The 24,701-nt window shown below is 49.5% G+C and overlaps 8 protein-coding genes across 8 annotated transcripts; 3 read left to right on the forward strand and 5 right to left on the reverse strand.

Annotated features, from left to right (window-relative positions):
- Positions 1-771: 771 nt before the first annotated feature.
- On the reverse strand, positions 772-2,284 carry FSUBG_891 (kynureninase 1; the record flags this gene model as incomplete). Its single annotated transcript, XM_036687366.1, has 3 exons — positions 772-1,692; positions 1,746-2,083; positions 2,140-2,284. 3 exons carry the CDS (start codon positions 2,282-2,284, stop codon positions 772-774), a joined length of 1,404 nt encoding a protein of 467 aa, XP_036543477.1.
- Positions 2,285-3,064: 780 nt separating this feature from the next.
- FSUBG_892 (NADH dehydrogenase) lies at positions 3,065-4,935 on the reverse strand (the record flags this gene model as incomplete). The annotated part of the gene is made up of 3 exons (XM_036687377.1): positions 3,065-3,138; positions 3,197-4,501; positions 4,581-4,935. 3 exons carry the CDS (start codon positions 4,933-4,935, stop codon positions 3,065-3,067), a joined length of 1,734 nt encoding a protein of 577 aa, XP_036543478.1.
- Positions 4,936-9,204: 4,269 nt separating this feature from the next.
- FSUBG_893 (uncharacterized protein) lies at positions 9,205-10,827 on the forward strand (the record flags this gene model as incomplete). The annotated part of the gene is made up of 3 exons (XM_036687388.1): positions 9,205-9,699; positions 9,801-9,864; positions 9,923-10,827. 3 exons carry the CDS (start codon positions 9,205-9,207, stop codon positions 10,825-10,827), a joined length of 1,464 nt encoding a protein of 487 aa, XP_036543479.1.
- A 193-nt stretch (positions 10,828-11,020) lies between these two features.
- FSUBG_894 (hydroxymethylpyrimidine phosphomethylpyrimidine kinase 2) lies at positions 11,021-13,165 on the reverse strand (the record flags this gene model as incomplete). The annotated part of the gene is made up of 11 exons (XM_036687399.1): positions 11,021-11,065; positions 11,114-11,193; positions 11,248-11,422; positions 11,502-11,624; positions 11,675-11,740; positions 11,789-11,939; positions 11,990-12,149; positions 12,203-12,590; positions 12,673-12,755; positions 12,808-12,989; positions 13,113-13,165. 11 exons carry the CDS (start codon positions 13,163-13,165, stop codon positions 11,021-11,023), a joined length of 1,506 nt encoding a protein of 501 aa, XP_036543480.1.
- A 758-nt stretch (positions 13,166-13,923) lies between these two features.
- On the reverse strand, positions 13,924-18,197 carry FSUBG_895 (sexual differentiation and meiosis ste20; the record flags this gene model as incomplete). The annotated part of the gene is made up of 3 exons (XM_036687410.1): positions 13,924-15,648; positions 15,707-17,204; positions 17,251-18,197. 3 exons carry the CDS (start codon positions 18,195-18,197, stop codon positions 13,924-13,926), a joined length of 4,170 nt encoding a protein of 1,389 aa, XP_036543481.1.
- A 1,866-nt stretch (positions 18,198-20,063) lies between these two features.
- Positions 20,064-21,026, forward strand: FSUBG_896 (urate oxidase (uricase); the record flags this gene model as incomplete). Its single annotated transcript, XM_036687421.1, has 2 exons — positions 20,064-20,847; positions 20,902-21,026. 2 exons carry the CDS (start codon positions 20,064-20,066, stop codon positions 21,024-21,026), a joined length of 909 nt encoding a protein of 302 aa, XP_036543482.1.
- Positions 21,027-21,514: 488 nt separating this feature from the next.
- FSUBG_897 (ribosomal L13) lies at positions 21,515-22,112 on the reverse strand (the record flags this gene model as incomplete). Its single annotated transcript, XM_036687432.1, has 2 exons — positions 21,515-22,033; positions 22,092-22,112. 2 exons carry the CDS (start codon positions 22,110-22,112, stop codon positions 21,515-21,517), a joined length of 540 nt encoding a protein of 179 aa, XP_036543483.1.
- Positions 22,113-22,674: 562 nt separating this feature from the next.
- FSUBG_898 (Superoxide dismutase 1 copper chaperone) lies at positions 22,675-23,705 on the forward strand (the record flags this gene model as incomplete). Its single annotated transcript, XM_036687443.1, has 4 exons — positions 22,675-22,698; positions 22,807-22,936; positions 22,992-23,069; positions 23,191-23,705. 4 exons carry the CDS (start codon positions 22,675-22,677, stop codon positions 23,703-23,705), a joined length of 747 nt encoding a protein of 248 aa, XP_036543484.1.
- Positions 23,706-24,701: the final 996 nt, after the last annotated feature.

The raw sequence follows: 24,701 nt of genomic DNA on the forward strand, positions 1-24,701 counted from the left end.
GTTTGGAATGGACCCGTCTAGGAAGGGGGAAAGGGGAGTATTAGAATAAAGAGAGACGTGGGATGCGCTATATAATATCTCGAAGTTACGAGATTAGCCTTCTGTTTGATGAAGAAGGAGTGCGCGCCCGAAGGATGAGATGATGAATGGGAAAGGGAGAGATGAATGGAGGATGTGTGAAGTTTTAAGAGAACAGGCTCGGACGCGCTGACCATGTAATTTTTTTTTTTTGCTTTCGCCGCTAGGCAAGTCCGCCTCGGAGACCCATATAATACTCGAAGGCGGTGGTATGATTGGACCAGGTTGGTCCACTGAATATGAACCCTTAAGATCGCCACCTTAGTCAGGAACCTTGTGGATTCCTACCCTATACTTCCAGTTTTTTCCACAATTTCTTATCGTAAGACCTCACATAACAACAATCGGTTTAGGTAGCTGGTGTTAGTTCTTCTTCCATTCTTTATCTATATGTAGTGCTCTAATTATTTGTGGGGCAAAACACAGAAACGAGCGTTGTGTCCAGCAATTGCGTAGCGCCGGCATAGGTTGTTGATAAATGCACGTCCTAAAAGTCAGTGTATAATACTCCAGGCGCACGGATAGTAAAGCCTAAGTGTATCAGGAACAGCCCAAAACACTCACGCCGAAGAGATTGCTGTATGTCTGTAGTGGTAGAGCTAGCATGAAATAAATGCATCAATTGTCATAGCGCGAAATAGCTGGTCGCATATTGAATAAGTCGGTGATAATCTGTTACTCCCCAGTATCTACCTACTCATCCATTTGCTCCTTTTTCCACTTTGCATCCAGGGCCTCCTCTAAAGCGCCCCTGAACGCACCGACAAAGCCCCAGCAATCTAAGAAGGTATTATACAGCGGCGCGGGTGCTACTCTAATCACATTAGGTCTGCGCTCGTCAACCAGAACGCTCCGCCTCTCAAGACCAGCCATAACCTCATCAAGCAGTCCATCGGCCAGGAGAATGCTCACCTGCGCCCCACGACGTTCTTGCTCACTGGGCGTGATGATCTTCCAGTATGCGCCCATGTCCTGCGGCAGTTTCTGTAGCTCAGAGACGAGATAAGCCGTCAATCTGGTGCTCTTTTCCCGTAGAGGAGCTATACCACCGGCTAGCTCGAATACCTCGAGGGAAGCACAAAGGGATGTTATGTCGAGTACGGAGGGATTGCTGAGTTGAAACCCTGCTGCGCCAGGAACAGGAACGAAACCAGGCCTCATCGCGAATCGGTTCTTCTTGTCGTTTCCCCACCAGCCGGCGAGTCTCACGTTGTGCGATCCATCGTCCCCAACCTGCGTGTGACGTTCGTGAACAAACAGACCTCCAATACAGCCTGGTCCGCCATTCAAGTACTTGTATGTGCACCAAGCAGCCGCGTCGACGTTCCAGTCGTGTAATGAGAGAGGCACGTTGCCTGCAGCATGAGCGAGATCCCAAATGACGAATATGCCACGCTCGCGAGCAAAACTAGTCAGATGTGGAATGTCGAGGAGCTGGCCCGAGTAGTATTGGATACCTGGAAGGAGAAGCACTGCAGTAGTGGAGGCGTGCTTCTCGATAATGGACTCCACATATTCGTTAGAGAGAATGTCCTCGTTATTCGGAGGCTCAATGGTGATCATCGAGTCTTCAGGACGGAGTCCGTGATGCCGTATTTGTGTCTCGACAGCATACTAAGCATTTGTGTTAGCACCTCAATTGCCCAGTGCTGAGTTGAAGCACTGACATGATCACTTGGAAATGCTTTGCTCTCTAGTATGATTTTATGCCGTCCCTTAACATCGGGCTTGTAAAATGCCGCCATCAATAAGTGAAGATTGGCCGTGAGAGTCTGCATGACAGCCACTTCGCTGACCTTGCCGCCCACAATTGGGGCAATCATCTCGGCCGCACGAGCATCAACGTCTAGCCATGTTGGCAGAGGAGAGTCATCGAGGGGCTTGAAGTGGCCCTGTACACCTTGTGTGCGCCATGTCGCGAGGTATTGCTGTATGCGATCCAAAGTGCGTTTGGGCTGAAGACCGAGAGAGTTGCCTACGAGGTAAATTGCTCTATCATTGGCACCTGCAAGAGTCAGACCAATATCGAGGATACGCTACATATCAGAGAAATACACTGACCCGTGCTGTCACTGGTAGGGAGAGTTTTGCGAGCTACATCAGCTTTGGAGGGGATGTTGAACTCGTCGCGAGTGTGTCTGAGAGCATCATTGGAGTCCAGCTCGATGGCGTGGTCCCTGCCAGAAAGCTTGGGGGAGTCACTCATGGTCAAGAGCACAGGACAGATCAGGTTATATCGTGCAATGGGTTGCCCACCTGGGGTCTAGGGAATGAGCAATTCTCTTCCCCACGTTACGTTCTATGAGCAAAGTTATTAGTACCTAGCTAACAGAGGCGACAAGCTCCGCATATCGGCTTGACGCGGGGAGCTTCTGCCCCGCAGTCAAACTTGGGAGCCCCGACCATTTGGAGATGCAAGATTTGATATCCACATGAAGAGCATGAGGCCAGCCCAGACATGGCATCTAAGTTGCATATGATGCAGAATCTTCATGTGAAAGGTAGATCCAAACCTTCATCATACTGCCTATAGTACGTACACTACGAAAGATCAACTCAAAGAGGGCACTCACAGGCACAAGCAAGACCTGCGTATTTGTTCACGATATGAAGTTTTGTTGATTCTTTTCCCCCCATCTTCCACAAGTCTCCCTGCTTTTCGCTTTTCTGCGCACTCTAGCTATGTCATACAAGGGGCCTGCCTCTCCCATCTATATCCGTGAACAAAGAAAAAAATTACAGAACCAAAAAACGAAGTAAAGAAAGACCAAAGCGAGGTTTACAAAATGAAGCATCCCATCCCAAGCCCGATTCTAATCAGACATCTATTAGTCCGGCCCAGTTAATGCACAATGCTCCAAGTACACCCTCCCAAGAACAGATCGTCGTAAGATGCAGTCCGTGGACAACATAAAGTCCGCTGCTATCGCATCTCATATCAGGGTATCGAACCTTGTTGCATAAAAGGTTTTGTTGGATCGAGGGTTTACTCGCGAGAGACGTCACGGCCAAAGGCCTTGGACTTCAGCCAGTCAACTGCGACCAGCACACGGTTTCGGGCTAGGGAACTCCTGTTAGCACGATGGATAATGTCAATGATAGTTTGTGATGAACTTACTGCTGAAGCACATAGAGAGGTAGGCGCTTCGCCAGAACAGGTAGGTCAAGCCGCCGCCACTGGCAATGTTACCGTTGAACCAAGGAACATCAGCAACAGCCTTCTCGCTACCAATGTAGGCCAAGCTACCCTGGTGGGAGTATCGGAAGGGCTTAACGTCCTTGATTCGGCGAAGCTGCTTCTCAAGGCTCTCGATCTCAGCGGCGACCTCAGCAGAGTTACCCTGCTTGAGGTTCAAGCTGCTGCTGAGCTCCTTGATGCGAGCCTCCTGAGAGTCAGTCTTGGCCATGTTGTTGAACAGGCGGGCCAGGAAAGAGCCCTCCTGGGAGGCGACCTGAGCTGTAGGGGCGTAGCCAGCAACGGCGCAGTCACCGACGGCCCAGATATCGCGGGTGCCCTGGACAACAAGGTACTCGTTGACAGCGAGACCACGGCGAGAATCCTTCTGGGCGGGTACCTTGCCCATGAGGTCACGGACAATGGGACGAACAGCGTTTCCGGTGGCCCAGACAAGCAGGCCGTAAGGAATACGGAGAGTTTGCTTGCTGCCATCGGGTCCAGCGCACTCAGCCTCAACAAAGTCCTCTGTCACCCTCTTGACCATGGTCTTGAGCTTGATGTCAATGTTCTCCTCGCGTAGGGTGTTCTCGGTGTACTCAATGAGCTGCTTGGAGAAAGAAGGGAGGACGTTGGGAAGGGCCTCGATAAGAGTGACCTTGAAGCGCTGGCTGATTTCGGGAATCAGCTTCTTGATGTCGTCCTCGAAGAAATCACGGAGCTCTCCAGCAAACTCGACACCAGTAGGGCCACCACCGACAACGACCATGTGCATGAGACGGTCGATCTCTTCTTGGGATTGACCCTTGAAAGAAGCGCGCTCAACACAGTCCATAATCTTCTTGCGGATCAGCTGGGCATCACCAATCTCCTTGAGGAAGCAACTGTTCTCGCGGACACCGGGAATACCGAAAGTGGCATTCTCAGCACCGACACCAATGACGAGCATGTCGTAGGGGATCTCAGTCTGAGAGTGAGGGCCCTTGCCCTCGGTGTTGTCCTTGATTTTGACAACCTTACGGTCAGGGTCAACAGAGGAAGCCTCAGCTTCGTAGTACTTGACGGCACCCTTCTTGTGGCGGAGGATGGTGCGGACAGGCTCCATGATAGAGCGGTGCTCAATGAGACCTGTTGTGCATGAAGGCAGGAGGGGAGTGAAGAGGAAGTAGTTGCGAGGAGAGACGACGATGACATTGTAATTCTCGGTGTCGAGGTTCTTCAGGAGACCAACAGAGCCCCAACCGGATCCTAAGGAAGGGTATTGCGTCAGTGACTTGGGATGGTATACAGGAGGAGCGCCTATAGGCATGGGCGCAGAATTACTCACCCAGAACGACCAGAGTCTTCTTGGAAGGGTCAGGCTGGTACTGCTCTTGAGGGTGGCGGTCATCGTAGATAACATAGCATGTGTAACCAACGAGAGCACCGAGAGAGAGGTATGTGAATCTCCATGTCCAGCGGAGGGTTCGTCGAATCTTGCCAGGCTTGGGCTTGGGCTTGGGGGCCTCGTCAGCATAGGCCCTTCGGAAGGCAATACGGCCAGAGTTGTTGAGTTTCATGGCGATAGAAGGTCGAGCAGAGGTCTTGGAGGCAGTAGAAAGGGCGCGAGTCGCAATGCGACTGCTGGGGGCCATCTGGCCGACCCGGGAGAGGGCCGTCATGGCTCGCGCGGAGGAAGCCATTGGGAGGATCTGGTAGAGAGGAGCTCAATTGGGAGCGATTGGAGGGAGAAGGAGGGGAAAGAAGAGGAAAGAAAGAATACAGGACACAGACTGAGAGTCTCTGGACCAGATGAGGGCGTCGCGAGCGGATGGGGCTGGTGACGGACGGAGGTGAGTCGAAGGAGAATCAGTCACAACCCACGAAAGAGGGCGAGAGAATTTAGGTACAAGAACTGGACAGTGAGTGAAAAGAGAGACCCTCATCGGCTGGCCGGACACTAGGTAAGTAGGGTGTAAGAAAAGATGATGGCATAGTTCTATTCGGTAGTGTTTGGCTTCTTTTTGCTCCGTCCTGTCCCCCTCGAGATAAGACATCCCGTCTTCCATTTCTTGCTTGTGTTTAAGGCTCCACTAAAAAGTTCAGGTTCCCTGCCCGTGCCTTCAAGGCTTCGAGCTTAGCGGAGCGGGTCGGCGTGGGCTTCCGTCCTCAGCTGCACGGCCCTGAATGAATACCTAGAGATCCATTCATCTTTGATTTGGGCGGCCAAATGATAGGTTTCGGAGCTGATAACTCGTGGTTACAAGAAGAGGCAGGGTTTTGTTTTCCTTCTGATATCTCTTCTCGTATCACAAGCTTGTCAACCGCTCTGGCTTGCGATTATCACTTATCACTTCTCGTCTCCAAATTCAGACTCCAATAACCCAATCCAATGGACCGGACCGGCTTTCATCATCAACCCCGATCCGCAGCTTTGGTTCAGATGAAAGTTGCAGTGCAGTTAAAATTGGGGTTGATTGCTCATTCCAACACCTAAATTTTTTGTCAACCTTTGCCCTCAGGCCCTCTCTACCTCTACCTCTAGCCTTTGGCCTTCTGGCCCTTGGCGTGTCCGGCCCGTTATGAACTCAGAACTCACCGAAACTCCACTAACTTACCGAGCAAACCCCCTGTATAGGTACACTTCTATTTTTTTTTTCTAATATCATGACGACTGCTGGCGACAGCGTCAAGGCGAAGGAGGCGGGCTTCCTCCTCCACTAGTCGTGATAATTCTGCCTGATGCTATCACAACGACGTGCATAATTCTGCCTGATGCTATCACAACGACGTGATGCTATCACAACGACGTGCATTGCTATCACAACGACGTGCATAATTCTGCCACACCATCACCATTACCACCACCGCCAGTACATATCATTATCCTCTATCTTTGTTCTGCTGCGTGGTCAGCTTGACATCAATCTCGGTGTCTCTCCGTTTCCGGCCGTCCGGTTCGCTTTGAGCAGAGAAATGTGACATGGCATTCATTGTGGACTGCTTGATCCTTGAAGCCTTTTTGGCGAGTGATAGAGCGCATGAGAAACAGCCTTGTCATGAAAGACCGTTACTTTATTTCGGCATCCGGAATACGGGAACACCAAGTACCTATTCAACATCTTGCTTTTTATGTCCCCAATCTTGATCCTTGAGGCAGTCCACGCTGCAATACATATCCATTTAATTCCAGTTTGCCAATCAAATGCGGTCATTTCCTGGATTTCAAGCCTGCAGATGGAAAATCCCGACCCTGAAGGATAGGGGACTGTCAGCCGTCGGTGAAAACCCGGTTTCTCGCGCTCTCATTTCTGATTTCTGAGGTGTTAGGAGACACCACGGTGTGTCGGTGAGGCTTTTAACCATTGGCGCGGATTAGTCCAACATTGGATACAGAGCGAACGACATTAACCGTAGGAACTTCAAAGTGAAGATAGTAGAGGGTAGTTAATTTTAGGTGTCCATCGAAGATACGATGCGCGATTTGGTCTCGTTTGGGAAGCTCCTAGCGCATTCACATGTCGCTAACAGCCTCTCACTTACAAGAATCGCGGTATTGCCCAAATAGGTGAGCGAATGGTAGATTTGCCGCTGTAATTGGGTCGCAATTCATGACAGAAGCTATTGTCTTATATCTCTCATCCCGTTCTTCTGAGTAATTGCTCCATGTCTTGCTTGCCATTTGCTGGTTGCTGATCAAATTTCGTGGCTTTGTCTAGGTATCATTTGCGTGGGGTGATGACTTGTATCAAAACACCATCAAGATATTTCTGCCTCGCCCAACCTTATCACAGTGAAATCTAGATAAAAAATGTAATCCCCAGATCTTGACGTGATTCTCGTACTATACCCCAGAATCAGATAAACATTGGGGGGTTGTAGTGCATCCCTGACAGCCAGTCCATCTCGGAGCCGCAGTCACATCTCGTCAACCTTGCATCCGTAGAAGCGCACACAACTCGTCTCGTCTCTCACCATGAACCTCAGCCCGAACCCTTAAAAAGAGCTCACTCCCCTTTTCTGCCTAGTACCCGCCGTGCTCGCTCGCTCGCTCCCTTGGACCGGGTGGATCTCACCGTGGAGCCTCAAGAAGAGAAAACGTTCATGTCCGCAAGCGCGCTAATGACGGATCCGCGCTTCAGTGCGTTCTGTTCGTGATGGTGAACATGGACATGGGCGAGGTATGTGATTGGAGCGCGTTCTCAAGTGGCTTCGGTGAGAGAGCACGGTGAGGAAGCTGAAGACTGCGTCTATTTCAACTTCAAATGTCATTTAGTTTGTGCGTGTCTGGGATGTGGTGATGGGGGCAAGATATTGCTAGCCCTCTATGGGGACGGCCACTCGGTGAAATTCGACACTGATGAATGCGATTGGATGTTTAGTACCTATGTATGTATTATCAAGAGCGGCTTTGTTCATGACGGGGCATGTGACGGTTTTCCTCTCTGGGCCATCCTACCAGTTGCAAGTTTATTGTCTTGTTTGATGATAAAACACTTCTTCTTCACGAAACAACAGTGACGACATGTCCGGCCGCTCTTGATTGTCATGATGGCTGGAGCAGCATTGGACAATTGCCTGTCTCCACTACAGATGGAATCTGGGACTGAAGCAAAAAGCTTTTTCAGGGTCCATCAAATGATGACTTTATCCACAAATGATCTAACATCAAACATCCTCTGAGTCTTTTGATATCGGACCGTCTTGCATGCGCCATGAATCGCCGACTTTGCTGGCGGGGACCGGCATTTGATGTGCAAACCCCAGATGAGGCTGATGGAAACGATAGCCGATATCATGAGACCCAATGTGTCCAAGGTTGAAGATTCCGAAGCAAAACGAGCTTCAGATCGTTGAGTGTGTCTCGAGTTTGAGCATCTGAAGCAGCATAGCCAACCACCTGTCGATCATTCGAACCATCAGACATGGACTTCACCTGATGATAGTCTGAGCGTTAATCGACATCATATCATTTATCCTCAACTGCATAAGCCGTCAAAGAGGATTTAATCCTTTGTAGATTGCCAATCTATCACAGAAAACCCAACTGATGAAAAACGAGCGCAAGCAGTGACAACTACACCCCTGCATAACCCGTCTTCATCAATCTCTTGCTTGCGACAGAACAGGCTGAAACAGGAGCTTGTTGACTTTGAGACGTGCAACCCCTGCCGCTAGGAACCTACAGGCTACAGTACAAGCTGAGGCCACCCGTCGCTAACACATATGCAGCCATTTCTGCACCAGCCCTGTTAGCACACCAACCACAGGCTACCGTGCTTCCATCCTGAATCTCAGTTCTTGGGCAAAGAAGCGACACCAAGCGTTTTCTTCAAACAGCAGACAAAGACTCTTGAACTACCATGTTCGGTTTGAATGTTTCGTGTTACTCGCATCGTGCCCCTGGACCCTGAGATCGCTCGCCTTGGCTGTATGTATGTACTCCGTACTGATCGTATGGGGTTTTCACCTTAACTACCACCGTTTATGGCTGTCAGATCCTTGTCTTTATAATGTATCACATCGTATCGTATCGCATGTATAATGTAACTGTTGATCGTGTCTCATCCTACGGACCAACTCCAGCTCTAACGTTAGAGGTTCCTCGCGCTTCACTTCCTCTCTCGTCCATCCATCCTCTCGTTTCTCTTCCTCCTCAGTCAGCAGAAACTCCATTTCTCGGTTTTTGCATGTCATAAACCGCCAAGCCCTTATATTCTTTCCTTTGTCCTTCTCTTCCTTTGCTCTTGATCAAGGCTGGACCTTCGTTTGAATAACACCTTCTTTTATCTGATCAAGTCAGTGACTTGCATCATTAAAACACTCATTTCCTGATCCCCAGACTATTCACCCAAAGCCTCGGGTATCCAAATCATATCAAGACGTACCAAGGCATACCGAATTATAAAGACCCTTGATCCATTAATACTGTTTGTTTATAATCAACACAACTCAGAATACCTACTTCGACAATGGCGCCCTTTGATGAGCCCCATCACCTTCGGTGGCAGAGACAAGCAAAGAGGGCTTTTGGTGCGACTCTGCCGGATTGGACCATCGCTGATGACAGCGACGACTATGATGTTCACATTATGAAGAAGCGCACAACAAGGCCGAGAGTCAGACGAAGCAATGTTCCAACGTCATCCAGGGAGCCTGAGGTCATGATCAACATCCTACGAGAGCCTTATGCCAAGCGGACCGATACTATCGACCCTGCGACCGAGAAGCAGAAGCAGGACGCGAAGAAGGAAGATAGTAGCGACAGTGAGAGTGAAGGTGACGACGCAGCCGACAGTGGAAGTGAGAGCGAGAGCGAGGACGAGGATGAAGAGCCCAAGAAGAGCAAAGAAGACAAAACCAGTGACGACGGCAACCCCCTCAACATCAAACTCCCTGCATCATCGACAAACTCACCATCAGTCGACGCTCCATCTGCTGAGGGAAGTATGTCTGATTCTCCTTTGGTAAGTCAGCTCCTTGACCCGCTCGTGGATCATATCCAAGTCGTTTCGGATTGAAAGACGTCAAATGCCAGGCAAACTCGGTCTTACTAACTCCTCTAAAGGTCGAAGGTGGTGATGGTATTCATTCCAATGTCCACAAGATCCTGCTGGGTGTTGGATCCGTCGGTATGCTCTACCTGTCCACCTCACCTATAACATTATAGACTGCTAACACGATATCAAGGCGGTTTTCTATTCCTACTTGGAATTGGGTTCCTCATCTGGAAGTTCTACTCAAGGAAGCAGTCGCCAAAGAAGCCTCCTCCCATTGATGACATGAACTTCGACAAGCCCAGCCGCTTTGAAAACCTCGTTTCCAAGGTGCCTTTCCTCGGATCACGCTACGGTCACAAGGGCTGGTACACAATTGAAGATCCATCCTACTCTCCTCCATCTTACTCTCCACCCCTCGCTGAAAAGACACGGCCTCAGTCACCACTCTTCATGCCTAAGCAATCTGACAATTTCCTCACAGTGCCCAGTCTACCATTCGGCGTTTATCGTACGACTGGCGACAGAAGGACAGGGGTTACAAACTATGACATTGACGCTGTCAGTCCTACAAGCACAACCTTTGTTGAGCGCGCTGTCGAGGTCCAGGTCGTGGCTCGTCATGATCCCAAGGACTCTCTGAGCACACCGTACAAACCGCAACAACACAAGCGAATTCCCTCTACCACACCATATGCCTACGATGTCGGGCGACGTCAGACCGGTGTTAGCGAACTCTCCTCGATCTCCTCTGGCTTCGGTGACGGCGACATCGTCGTGACGCCTACCACTCAGACCGTCCAAAGTGTCCCATCGCGACCAGAGCCTTCACGACAACCAACATGGAAGTCTACCAACTCTGTCGGTCGCCGTGATACTGTATCTACCGTAGCTTCAGTCGATACACGACCACGCTTCCGCTCAGTGAACTCGTGGGTGAAGCAGCAGAATGGGCAATTGCGACGAGCTCAACGACAACAAGAGAACAGCCTTGATAGCGACGCTCCCCCAGTTCCGCCTCTGGCTCCCCCTCCCGAGCAGGACTTTAGATATATGCTGCAAGACGATGAGAGACCACGCCCAGTGGAGATGGTATAGGATGGGTTTGAGAAACATGCATGATATATAGAGGCACCTTTGAAAGGAGTATGGCTGGACCAGGCGTCAGATACCTACGTTGGATTTTGTGACATAAACAAGGAAACATACGGAACCAAGTGTATACTCAATTCTATGTCTATTAATTGATCGATCTAGTCTGCTTCTCCGGTTTTTGTGTATGTATATTGACTTAGGTCCGCTGGGCAGGGAACATCTCCCAAAAGCCAATTTCCATCTAAATCGTATCAGTCAAAGGTCACTACTTCAGAGGACGATAATATACCTTAAGAGCGTGGATGAAGATCTGAACAAGCTCCTCAATTCGCGAAGGTGACTGCAGTTGAATATGCTTTTCGAGCAAGGCTACAAGTTGGTTAATAGACAGATAGATACTCGACGAAACTGAACAAGACTCACCTGAGCCCAACTTGACAGCATCGGTGTAGTCCTCTTCGTTGTAGTTCTTGATCCACGCCCAGTATGTGTTTCCCTCGCGGACAGTCTTCTCATGGCCAAGTAGCATCTTAGCTGCGGCACCATAACCAAGAAGGCACGGAGCAAGAGCCATTTGAAGACCAAGCCAATCGCCATTCTGACCAACGTCAAGGACATAACGAGTGTATGCGGTGCAGGCTACGGAGAAAGTCAGAAAAAGATCACTTCACATGAACCTGCTTGAACTTGCCCTGTTTCTCTGGCGTGGCACGAATCTGCTCGATGGAAACGCCGAAGCTCTCGCAGTATGAGGTATGGAGCTTCAGTTCATGCATGATATGCTGAACAATTTCGGTTGCCTAAAGAGAGGTCACGAGATTGCGTACAATATAGAGTCAAGAGAACATACTCGAGAAATATCCTCAATGTTTTGCGCCTTGTAGGCAGCCAGGGCGTTGGCACGGGAAAAGTGAATCTGTAAATAATGATTAGCTTGGGATCTTTATATGTTTCGAAGACGAACCAAGTATAGGTAGTCCTGAATGATGTAGCCCTTGAAAGATTCGAGAGGTAGAGTTCCGTCACCCATAGCCATGACGAAGGGATGGTAAACAAACTCCTTCCAGACGTCGCGGACATCAGGGCGCTCGAGAAGCCACTCGATGAAGTAGCCGCTGTTTAGCGAATTAGTACAACAACAGATGGTAAAGCTTTCTGAACGTACGGAGCAAATGGAAGAGTGTAGGTCGAGTGGAAGTGGTTTAGGGGACCATGCCCCTTACCAAGACCAGGGGCTGTTCTAATGGCAGCTTCAATGTATCGGCACGCTGACCGGACAGCCGTAGGTGTATTAAGTCCCTTGGCCAAGTTTGATGCGATGGCCGCTAATAAACTCCTTAGTATGTGACTAGAGTTCTTGGGTAAGTTTGTCACTTACACGCCAAAGAGCATCCCGTGCCATGAGTACTCGAGCTCGCCTGATATGGGCTCTTGACTCTGACAACCTCACCATCACCACCAACAAGAACGTCCACAACAATTTTTCTCTCTTCTTCTGTATCAGCCACAGTCAAGTCCTCCTTCATCGGTCGGTGTCCGCCCTTGACGAGCACCCACGTAGGCCCCAGGACTTGGATTCGCTGGGCTACAGTCTCAAGGTCTTGCACACTGCGAACCTCGGGGGCTTCTTGGCCATTTTGAGAAAGAATAAGAATGGCTTCAGGAATATTTGGCGTAAGGACGCTAGTGTGCGGTAGAAGGTGCTTGCAGAGATGTTGGATGGCTTCATTGGGGAGAAGTGTTGCACCAGAAGTCGAAACCATGACCTGGAAGTTGATTGTTAGAAAGGTACAGAAATAGATAGATATGTATGTATGTATGTATGTATGTATGTATGGAGACACATACTGGATCTACGACAAGTGACAGGATGCTATGCTTAACCATGCTCTTTGCAACCATCTCTATTGTCTCTGTAGAAGCAAGCATGCCTATCAAGGTGTTAGTCATTGTGTGACACAGCAGGATCGTTGACCAATTTACCGGTCTTGACAACATCGACACCGACATCTTCAACACAGGCATCGATCTGCTGAGACACAAAATCGGTGGGAATGACATGAATGCCCTTGACGCCTTGAGTGTTTTGCGCAGTAAGAGCCGTAGTGGCTGTCATAGCGTAGCAGCCATGAGCAGCAATGACCTTCTGATCCGCTTCAAGTCCACTGATGATTTTCTGTCAGCATATATTGCGATTGAAGATAAAATAAAAACATCACGAAATCGCCTGCAAAAAGCTTCATCGTGCCACTCTGAGTACCTAAGGTATAAAGCAAAACTATACTCACGCTCCGCCCGAACTGTCTGACCCCGCGATGACAAGCACTCGCCCTTGTACCATGATGGAGGTTATCTTTAGGAGGGTTTAAAGAATGACAAGTATGGTGATTCTACCAAGAAAAGATACAATATGATATAGGTGTCGTGAAGGAGTAACTTGGCCTCGATCGGAGCTGAGCTCGCTCTTAATCCCGCGTTCGGTTACTCATGGAAGCGGCGTTGGTTGGCATTGGCAGGCGATGCCTGTGGATGGTTCTGGTGGGGCCGAGTAATTCACCGTCATCACCTATAATTGCAAGTCGTACATAAGTACATACGTTCAACATCAGGTCATGATGTTACTCCCTGAAATTGCCCGGCTAAATGTACGCAAACTCAACATACCTGCCTACTTATTAATATCTTCAACATCACGAATGCTTGTCGTAGGTAGACTGATTTGTAATTTGGGTATATGATGCATCGATGCTACTAGCAGTCGAATTACGCGAGCAATGCTTTAGTATCTTACTACAGTATCCTCAACCTCAACTTGGTCTCGTTCCAAGAAAGAAAAGCCGTCTCGGATAAAACCAGAAGTATCCCTTCTTCCATGTTTTGCCCAAAACTCCATCATCCAAAACCCAGACCAGACACCAATGCGCTTTACAGCGACTAGTTACTCGTCACAAAGATATATACAGCTCAAGACCCGCCTGCCACCCCTTAACGTGCCATCGTGATTCTTGTCATTGGTATCGTGTAGTTGAAACTTTCCAACGTCGTGTTGCTTTTGGCTATGTAGTCATCTTATATCTCCGAAATATCATTGCCCATGTCTCATCTCCTCAACCTGAGAGGAGCTGGTGTAAGATCTGGTGGCGGTGCCGGCGGCTCGCTGATGCTCCGTTGCCTCTCTGTCCTGTCATCCCCGGAGCTATTTTCGCCCTCGCCGCTTTCATCTTCACTTTCCTCTTGGCTGTTATCATCGCTACTGTCGTCATCTTCGTCATCCTCCTCCTCATCGAACACTATTTGCCGCATCACGTTCTTGTCGAACAAATCTATAACCATCCTTCTCACCCCTAACCGGTAGTGGTTCCATTCCATTGCGCTCATCACTTCCTTGAAGAACTGTGTACTTTTGAACGCGCTTGGTTTGTGTGCCCGAAGCTTCTGGAGGTCAGTAAGCGCCTTCTTGTAGAGGACCATATTTCCCAGGTCCACGATGAGTTCCAGCACTCTTCTGTTAATATCCGCCTCACTCAGCATAGCAGGTATTTCTGCTGGCTCAAGAGGTGGTCGAGCGGCGCGAGGTGGTGGTGCCTCCTGGGCTGTCCTTTGACTTGACGGCAGGGTGATCGACGTTACCGTCTTTTGTTTCCACGCTGTCAGTGATAATAACCTTGATAGGTCATTAGGAATGCAGAATCCAAGCGAGGTACCCATTGGTGTTGTGTTGGCATCCCATCCATGCTCAGATAGAATCTCCAGACCATGTGTAGAGCGAGAAATCAGACCAAGAACGAAGAATGCAGTGCCCCTTAGACTCATTACTTCATGGGTCTCGGCAATTCGAATGATATGCTCTACCACGTCGTTAGATTCCAAGAATGGTGCTCCGAGTTCCATGGACCCAACGTTGCCAACAGCCCAGAGGCAGCCCTTCACCTTCGTAAGCATTTCCGCATCTCCCTTATCCATGCCATGCTCACGAATCGTAGCTGCAAAATCCTCAAAGTGACCTTTATCACTCAGCAGCCTACATCCCTCCTGCGTACGGGTCAACTCTCGATAAAAGTGCGGCGGTACATGGTTGTCATGGTAGTCCCCGTCCATCTCACTGTCGTCAAATAAACTCATGCGAGGATTGTGCTCGTCGGGATCAACGAGGAACGCTCTGGCCAAGCTTGCCTCTATGACCCTAACATATGTATCGTTCCGTCCCAAGAACCAGTCGTCCATTTCGTTACTGATGTAATCCAGTCCATCCAGGTAATGGTATCCAATGGATGTTGATAAGAACCGTAAGAGCAGCGGTGCTCCGATTTCTCCCAGGTGGTCAAGAGCTGGCCGGCATTCAACAATGTACTCCAGGTAGGTCTTGCGATTACAGGCTTTCTCCAAGATCTTCACAGCTGTAGCACAAACCTCAATCTCGGGATCGTAAAGCTGTGTTACCAGAAGCTGAATGGCCCATTTCGAGTCACTGACGCCACCCTGTCCGTTGTCGGATGGTACCGGCCGAATAGCGTATTTGCGAAGGGCATTCGTTGCATGAATTCGGATTTCCTTCGTACCGGCGGTCAAAGCTTTAGACAACAAGACTCGAGGATGGCCCTGGACGCTATAATCGAAGCTTGACAGAAGTAACTTGATGAGGTCGGGCCTCTGCTTCAAGTCCACGATGTGATACATCATATTGAACATCCTCCAACGCTCTAGCAGTTGAAGGCCTTTAGGATCACCACTTAAAACACCAAGCATTGAGAAGTAGCCCGCGCAAAGTGTGTCAGTGACTCGATCTCTTGAGAACATTGGATACTGGGCTGTGAGGCCGCTAGTCTGGAGGAAGTGGTGTTAGTGATCAAATTCAGGAAACCATAAGAGCAAAAAGTCTTACCGGATCGCATTGTGCTAGACACTCAGCTATCTGTCTGAGCAACTTGCTGTCTGCCAAGAATTTGATTCCCTCAGGAGACTGAAGCAGAGAGTGCATCAGAGCACAACCAGCTCGGACATACTTCTGTGTGGCACGAGTGTTTTTGACATTAGCAAACCTGTATTTGAAAGGCCGATAGAAGCTGATGATTCTCTTCATGAACTTGGATGCTTTGATGGCCTCTTCAAGTCTCTTGCCGCTTTGTAGAGGGCCGTCAATGATCTTGAGAATAGTCTCCCAGTTCCACTTAGCATAGTTCGAGCTGTTGAGGACATTACTATCGATCAACAGTTGCCGGAAAGTCGCATCATCAAAAACCAGAGATTGGTGGGATTTGGGGGCCTCATCAATCGCGGATATGTCATTCGAGTTGTGACCTGACGACAGCGGCCCGGATAAGGCACCCGTAGGCGCACTTCTGTACAAAGTACGACTGACACTGCTGATCTGGTAAACGATTCCCGATGCGACCCAATGATCATTGTTGCCAATGTTGGCAGCCGACGTGAAGAGTTCTGGCAGGAGGTGAAGCTCGGCGCTCCAGGACGGAGGTAAGAGGCGACTGGCAAGTTTCAACACCTCGCTAATCAGAAGGGTCGTCTTGCGTTGGAGAGTTGGATTCTCGTCCCCTTGAGCAATCTTCAGTAGCACTGGTAGGAGGCCTGCTCGAATGAGTACTGCCAGTAACAGAGCTGTGTAGTGCTCGACGAAATTTTGTTCGCCGCTGTCTTCTTCTGTGAACTGTAAGTGGCTCTTGTCCTTTTGGTTTGACTTCAAGTTCGCAACTCGGCCGTAAGTTGTCAATCTCCTTCCAGCAAGAAAAGAGGTTGCCCACGCTGGCGGTTTGATCCGTAGAAGTGAGAATATAAGATCAAGAATGGTCTCCCGAACCACATCGCTCGGCAATAGCATGCTCGTGATCAAGGATCGAATTGTTCGGAGATCATACATGCAGAGAGTCATGAGCCCTGGCCATGACTTCAAAGCTGTTGCAATGGCTTTGGAGTTCTGTTTCATGATACTTTCGTTGGTCAGGAGATGGTCGGTAAAGACAGTAAATAGCACTTCCAGACCATAGCCTGGCTGTATGTATTTCCGCTTTCGGGGTGAGTCGAGCAGGTATAAAAATGCAGAGGTCAAACTCTCGGGGGATTTGTAGACGCCTTCTGAAAGGGCCTCGGTCAATGGTCCCAAGCCACCAGATGCCACCAAGAGTGCTGGATCTTGCACTATGATTTCTGCTAATGTCTCAATGCAGATAGGCCTTAAACGGTCCAAATCTCCCTCGGCCGGCTGGGCATTTGCACGTCGGTCTTCTCCATGTTCTGCAACTGCAACGATCGTGCGCACCACTGCTCGAGAGATCTCTTTCACTCCGCCTTTTACATCAAGAAATGCACGGACGAACTTGAGGGCCTGCTCGCGTTCAACATCCGCTTTGCGGTAGTTGTTAAGTGATCTGATCATGTCAGTAAAAAGGGCGCGGCCACAGTCGAAGTACGTACCGTATCACCAGATAATCCGTGTTCAAACTCCGGATCTTCTTAAGTGATGCCACGTCTGAAATGGCATATCTGGTCATTCGGTAGCCAGCAGCCACGACTTCGCGACTCTCGCTTAGGAGCATTACCTGCATGCGGAGCCCAAAGATTGACCAGACCAAGTCGTACTTCAGAGTTGGGTAACGCTTAAAGAGATCGACAAGCTGATTCCCCCGTGAGACGTAGTACTCCGGCATCATGCCCTCAACCTCCAAGGCCTGGAGCAGTTCCGCAAGCGCAAATGTTGGACTTTCTGTTGGTTCCTCATTGTCAGATTCTACGACAGATCGTGACACGCTTTGTGGCGAACGCAGTCCAATTGGTCTCCCGGATTCGATAACGTTGCTCTGGGTACGATTTCGTTTTGGCGTCGCAGGTGGAATCTGTCGTGTATGTTGAGCATCTGAAATCTTTTGGCGCAAGTCCTTGATACGCGAATTACTAGCGTTAAGCTCCGCCTCAACCTTTTGTCGTTGCTCTTTGGTCTGCTTCGCTTTCTTAGAGTTCAGCGCCTCGAGCATGTTCTCACTCCCCTCCTTGATTTTCATCTCACGGTTGAGTCGTTCTTTCAGATGTGCCAGAGCTTGCTCAGCTAGCGTGTCTGCGTCATCCTCTTCCACCTTGTCCATGAAGCTGCTTGGGTATATTGACCCCGCTTCAGTCTTACTTCCAGCCCGACTACGCAACTCTGAACTGAAGCTGCCGGGAGCAACATTGAGACTACTTCCCCTTGGCGCAAAAGATACGGCCGAAGCCGAGAGATTTCGGGCGTTGGCGCCATTGGGGGGCTGTAGACCCGAATCCCCTCGGTCGAAGCTCGTGCGACCGGATAACTGCTGAGGCAGGTTGTGTTGTGAAGGTTGGCTTGGAGGAGTCATGCCCTTCTGAGCTGCTGCAGAAGAGCTCAGCATATCAGCGGCGAACAGCCCACCGATTGGGACTGGGCCCAAAAGTGGTGGAAGAGCATTCGTTGATCAACGGGTGACTGAGGTGACGAGTGCGGAGGATGCGGTCGCGGTCAAGGTTCGTATGCGTTACAGTGACTTCGATTGATAGGCGTATATTCGTTCGCGGAACGGCGGTATGAAAGGATTGTCTAGATCTAATACTTGGAGCGATCGTGATGGTGTGTCGTATGTATAACTCCGACCGCGTTTTCGGGGGGTCGCACCGTCAGTGAAGCTCTAGTCTATCTGGACAGCGAAACTGAGTCAAGCTGGAGTTTCAAGAGAGCGGAGTTGTCGCCGAAGATGTTGAAGGTAGCTTGCGTGGGTTCCAAGGCGACGGTGGGTGCGAAAGCAAGCAAATGATGTAGCCACGATATGGGGATGAAGGTCCGGTCTACCAACAGAAGCAATAACCAGATTGATGCCGTACAGAACCTGGCCTTTACGTAGATACCTAGGCCAATATCAGAGCAAAAACGAGCGAGGTTCAAGGACCAGTTTGGCAGGGTTTCCAGAGACAAGAGGACAGGTGATTGGAGGATCGAGAACAAAGGTTGCTGGCTTGCGGGCAACCAGGGCCTAAAGTGGAGGCGGACAAGACCCAGATGGTGATGCATTCCATTTACAGACCTGCCCGGGACACTAAAAGTCAACCTTGTGCTCTGTAACTAAACTGTGCTGCAGCCTACAGTTGCTGGCGGCTTCACTAGAAAGTTTGGGAAAAGCTCCATCTGGCACAGTAGCGTGCTGTAGGTTAGATGCTCTGAGCTTAAAGTGTTTTATTCCGGGGTTACGATGGATTTACTATGTACGAGAACATGCATGAAGCTGAGGAGCTGAATATTGAGGAGCTGAATAACCGAGTTTGAGAGCCAGTGCTGATAGCAATCGAGGATACATTACGATCAACCTGTTTGGCGCAAGGCAGCTGATTGTCGTTATATGCCTTCGTCCTCATATAAGCATAGAGCTTCCACATCACCAGAGCATTTCAAGTTTGGGCAATGATTGTCTCGCCATCTGCATCCTTGACCAGTTTCACATGCCAATATACATATAAAAACAATAAAAGAAAACCCCCATACTCGGAATATACTGGTGCTTCGTGAGGCCATCAACAAAAATGTGAAAGATACCATACAGACTGCATGCTGGCGGCTTGTAACATCAAACTCATCAGTCCGGAAGGCATAAGAACTGCCTTGATCGAAAATACCAGAGTCCTCTCGCCGCATGATCTTGTACCACATCTTTTCTGCAACCAGAACTCAAATTGTCTTCGTATCGCAGGAATCATGCGATGTTGAGTCGCATTATAAGATAAGATAGACAAGTCAAGATAAGAGGTCCGATGGCTCCAGGCGGGCCCCGATATACGGGATCGAGGGCATCGGCGTGCTCCGGGGCCCGGCACCGACCCCCATCGCGCCATGGAAAAGCTTCAATTCGCTAGGAATTGCAATGTCGGACATTGAATTGATCGGCCGTAGGCGCTTGTTTTCTGATCGCCAGCGTCCGTCTCCGTCCGTTGAGCCGCCTAGAGTAGCGTTGTTTGGTTGCTTTGTCTCTAATCACCGTAGCCGGAGCCGTCACTATCGCTGGGAAGGGGGGCTGACATCCCAACCATTCTGCATACTTGCTAATCTACTTATATTTAAAAGCCTATCCCTCCCCTTTCCTTCTTTCAAACCATACCGTTCTTAATCTTGACTCTTGAAAACATTGCCATCGCTCATCTCTTGTCGCAATACACTGAACCTGAAACCTTATCTGGTCTTATCCGGTATCAATACACGTCTTCACACTTTATCACACAACAAGCATCTCACTATGCCTTACGTATCTGCTGCTCGCTATGGCAAGGACAATGTCCGCGTCTGCAAGGTTGATCGTGATGCCTCTACTGGCATCCAGACCGTCACTGAGATGACCGTCTGCTGTCTTCTTGAGGGAGAGATTGAGACTTCCTACACCAAGGCCGATAACAGTGTTGTCGTTGCCACCGACTCTATCAAGAACACCATCTACATCACCGCCAAGCAGAACCCTGTCAACCCTCCTGAGTTGTACGCCTCTATCCTCGGTAGCCACTTCATTGAGAAGTACAGCCACATCCATGTTGCCAACATCAACGTCAAGACTGTTCGCTGGCAGCGTCTCGAGGTTGACGGCAAGCCTCACCCTCACAGCTTTTTCAAGGATGGCGAGGAGACCCGAAATGTGGAGGTTCGCGTGAGCCGACAGGAGGGCATCCAGATCAAGAGCTCTCTTGTTGGCTTGACTGTGCTCAAGAGCACCGGTTCTGCTTTCCACGGCTTTGTTCGCGATGAGTACACAACTCTTCCTGAGACTTGGGATCGCATCTTCTCAACCGATGTTGATGCTACATGGAAGTGGAAGAAGTTTGACTCACTGAACGCCGTCAAGGCCTTTGCTCCCAAATTCGACAGTGCTCGAGAGGCGGCACGCAACACCACCCTCAAGACCTTCGCCGAGGACGACAGTGCTAGTGTGCAAGCCACCATGTACAAGATGTCTACCCAGATCCTCGGGTTCGTGCCCGAGATTGCGACAGTCACTTACGCACTGCCCAACAAACATTACTTCGAGATTGGTAAGCCTAGAAACCCTTCCCCAAGTCCCCTGTTGATGCTAACCTCTTATCTAGACCTGAGCTGGCACAAGGGACTCAAGAACACAGGCAAGGATGCTGAGGTTTACGCGCCACAGTCTGGCCCCAATGGTCTTATCAAGTGTGAGGTGTCTCGTGACAACTTGCAAGCAAAGCTATAAGGGGTATTGAGAATGGTTATATTCTGCGGCGATAGATGTCAAGATGGAACGTTATAATGAACCCAGGATAAAGATTGATACCAAGCGATGAACTTAGATTCTAGTACTAGATATGATTTGAGTAATTACGTTAATTTTGCTACCTTTCTGCCTCTTCTGACCGCAATGTGTTGAGACCTGTACTGTTTGTATTTTCTCACTCATGCCCTTTTTATGACTTGGTATCGATACATAGTATATGAGCTGTAGTGGCATACTCAGGGTATATATCACTGGCAGAACGTGAACCAAACCTAGTGTCTCTGCACAGCAGATGAAATGCACATTGGACATATCATATCATGAAAAACGTTGATAATTGCTTGGTGCTAGATCATAATACGCCCAAGATATTGGTACAAATAGTACAAGGACTCTCATAGCCCATCCGCATACTCCGTAGTTTCTACTGCACAGCTCCCTCGTCCCATAACCACTCCCGCAATTCCTCATAATCGCTTCTTATCGCCATTTCGGACCCTTTCGGTGGCCTTCTCCCAACCCTCAGCTCCCACTGGTACACCAGCAAACCGTATCAAGTTATCCTTGTACGGATGAGCGTCGCCCTCAAACGCCTTAAGTCTTGCCAATCGCTTGTCTCGTAGTCGGTTCTTGGGCAACATGCCGCGCACAGCCTTGCGCAGAACCTCGCTGCCTCCGTGCGCCTCCATGAGGGCGTCCATTGTTACGGTCTTGAGGCTACCAGGTCGTGTTGTGTGTCGGTAGTAAGGCTTTTGCCACTTCTTGCGGCCTGTTGTGTGAAGAGCGGCGCAGTTGGTCACGACAACGTAGTCACCGCAGTCGGTTGAGGGGTCGAAAATCGGCTTGTGCTTGCCCATGAGAAGAACGGCGATGCGAGATGCGAGACGGCCGAGTGAAGGTGGTGTAACGCCGGGCTGAGTAGAGAGTGTGGCATGAGGGGCGGAGGCAGATACACCATGCCATACCCGAGAGTAGGCCAGTTTTGTCTATTTGATATTGGTTAGACAAGAGAAAGATTTGAGGACGTTCATCCTATCAGCTCACCAGGCCGACGACTTGCGACATGTTGGAGGCTTTGAGAGATCAATCTCTCACAATGAACCTCCAATTGGTTTGATTAGCCGCAAAGCTGGTAGAGGAGGGGTCAAATCGTCGTGCAGCTTCGTTTTGCTGTATCGCGAGATCTACCAACACCGAAACGCTCAACCAGAAAGTTTGGATCCAGATGCCAAGGATTGATTGCTGACTCAGGAAGAAGCAAAGTCACGTGCTGATAGCTTAAATCCCCCGCCGAAGCCACTGCCTGACCCGCTTCCGGGGTGCGGGAAGTGTGCGACAACGGCCGGACCCCGATGCTGTCACTCGATTGTGGATTTCAAAGCACGAACAAAACCCGCCCACGTCTTGCTACAACCTTGTTTTCTAAGCAAATGCCTCTCAAGTTTACACCTGCAAGAGTATTTACAGCTGCTTCTTTCTTCACAATAGCTGGTTATTCCGCATATCAATATCGAGTCTCACGTATCAGCTCTAACACCACGCCCCCCACTTGTTAGTTCTCCAACTTCTATGCGATTCTCTTACACTGGAAGTATGAAACTAACGGATCAACGCAGCATCTATCAAGATGACGGCCGATAACTCGTTTGAGGTGCGCACAAAATTCTGAGCTATGAGTCATGGCTGAGAAAAGGGGACGAGGAGAGTTGTTGAGATCTTTTCCCAGTTTCTAGGAACTAATGAAACGTCCTGAAAACAGACCCTCTTTGCTGTTCCGCTGTCATGTGACGGTTGTGTCAAGGCGGTTTCAGACTCTTTGTACAAGCTCGGCGGTATCAGTAATGTGGAAGGCAACTTGAAGGACCAGTTGATTTCTGTCAAGGGCACCGGTAAGGCGAGCTAACTCACCGAGCCGCGTATAAGCTAACGGTGCCGAACTTCCAGCTCCCCCATCAGCTATCGTAGAAGCTATCCAAGCCACCGGAAGAGATGCCATCTTGCGTGGAACGGGGGCCTCAAACAGTATGTGCAGAGCAGTTACTCACCCTCCTGTGATACAATCACACGGCCATCGGACTGCCGGCTCCTCAAAACTTGGCTCTACAACTTGGTACGATGGATCACTGACCTTGAAATCTGACAGGTGCCGCTGTGAGTATTCTCGAAACATTTGAGGATCCTGTGGATGGTTTCTATGAAGAGCCTAGCAGAGATGTAAGGGGGCTAGCAAGAATGGTACAAGTTAGTTCAGGACGGACATTAGTCGACTTGACTATCCGCGGCGTTTCGCCGGGAACTTACAAAGCTTCGGTTCGCGCATACGGTGACTTGAAGAACGGTGCGACCTCAACGGGTCCTGTCTGGACAGGAGAAGACAAGAAGCCTCGGGGTGACCTTGGTACTATTGAAGTAGGTGAAGATGGACGGGGCGCAGCCTTCATAGACCATGCTTTCCAAATATGGGAGGTTATTGGGCACGCCATGGTTCTGACAAGGCAGGAAGAGAAGGACGAACCACTGAAGAACGATAAGGACACCGTCGTCGGCATTATTGCACGAAGCGCTGGCATGTGGGATAACGATAAAACGGTGTGCTCATGCACAGGCAAGACGCTTTGGGAGGAACGAAAGGACGAGGTCCAGAAGGGAATGCTATGATAACGAGGCATTTACCAAATCAAAGTCGGCAACCAAGCCTGGACATTAATGCTGAACAGTGCCAAGAAGAGTATTATTTCTGATTTATGGCATGATGCACACTCTTTGTTGAAGGCTTGTCGTCCCTTCAACTGTTTCTCCGCAAACTTGAAACAAAGCCCATGCAACGCGAGTTGGGTTGAAGAGTGACAAGTGGAAGATCTGTAACGCATCGACGGTGCTGCGGCGAGATGTGGTGCGATATCTGACCTAGGGACAAGATCGAACATGGGTCTTTTCCATGATCATGGTTCGATATCATTCCAAAGAGGCAATATCCTTCGTGTTTAGCTGTGCCTCACGGAAAAACTGATTCTCGTACTCGTTCACTTTGAAAGAATTCGGAACTGATTTCTACGGTTACATATCCACGTGATAAAAGCTGGTAAACGGCTGATGAAAGTTTGAGACTAAGGCATAGACGGCAAGTAAAACCTGAGATCCAAGGCTTCAATGCATTGGCAGTAAGACCTTGCTGGGATGAAGATGAAACCCCGGAGATCAGCCACAGAATTATGCGAGACAAGGGTGTAAGTGACAGCTGTAACATGTTCCATTGGCATCTCTACCTTGACGTCAGTCACGATAGGCTAGCGCTGCCAAGGTGAACTTCGGAGTAGATCGACTGTTTCGATGCCTCTAAAGAGAAAAGAATATTCAGGTGAGTAAAGGATGAGACGAAGGGACAGGGACGATACCTGTTCGTGTGTATGAGAGACGGGAGGAAATACAAGGCTGAGGGTTAGCTCAAACCTTCGCATCAGGATGGTAGATAAACTCAAGATCCGATGTGCGATGAGAAACAGGGCGAGATGAAGGAACAAGAAACTGTTCAAAGTTGAATTTGGAACTTGGATGCAATACTAACTAACCTTGATGGATACATGATCGACTATTGCCGTTGAATCCGCTCGTACTCTGAGACAGACAGATAGATAGGTCAATATATGACTATTC

The sequence above is a fragment of the Fusarium subglutinans genome (assembly GCF_013396075.1).
Source record: "Fusarium subglutinans strain NRRL 66333 chromosome Unknown NRRL66333_c0000004, whole genome shotgun sequence".
NCBI classification, from domain to species: Eukaryota; Fungi; Ascomycota; class Sordariomycetes; order Hypocreales; family Nectriaceae; genus Fusarium; species Fusarium subglutinans.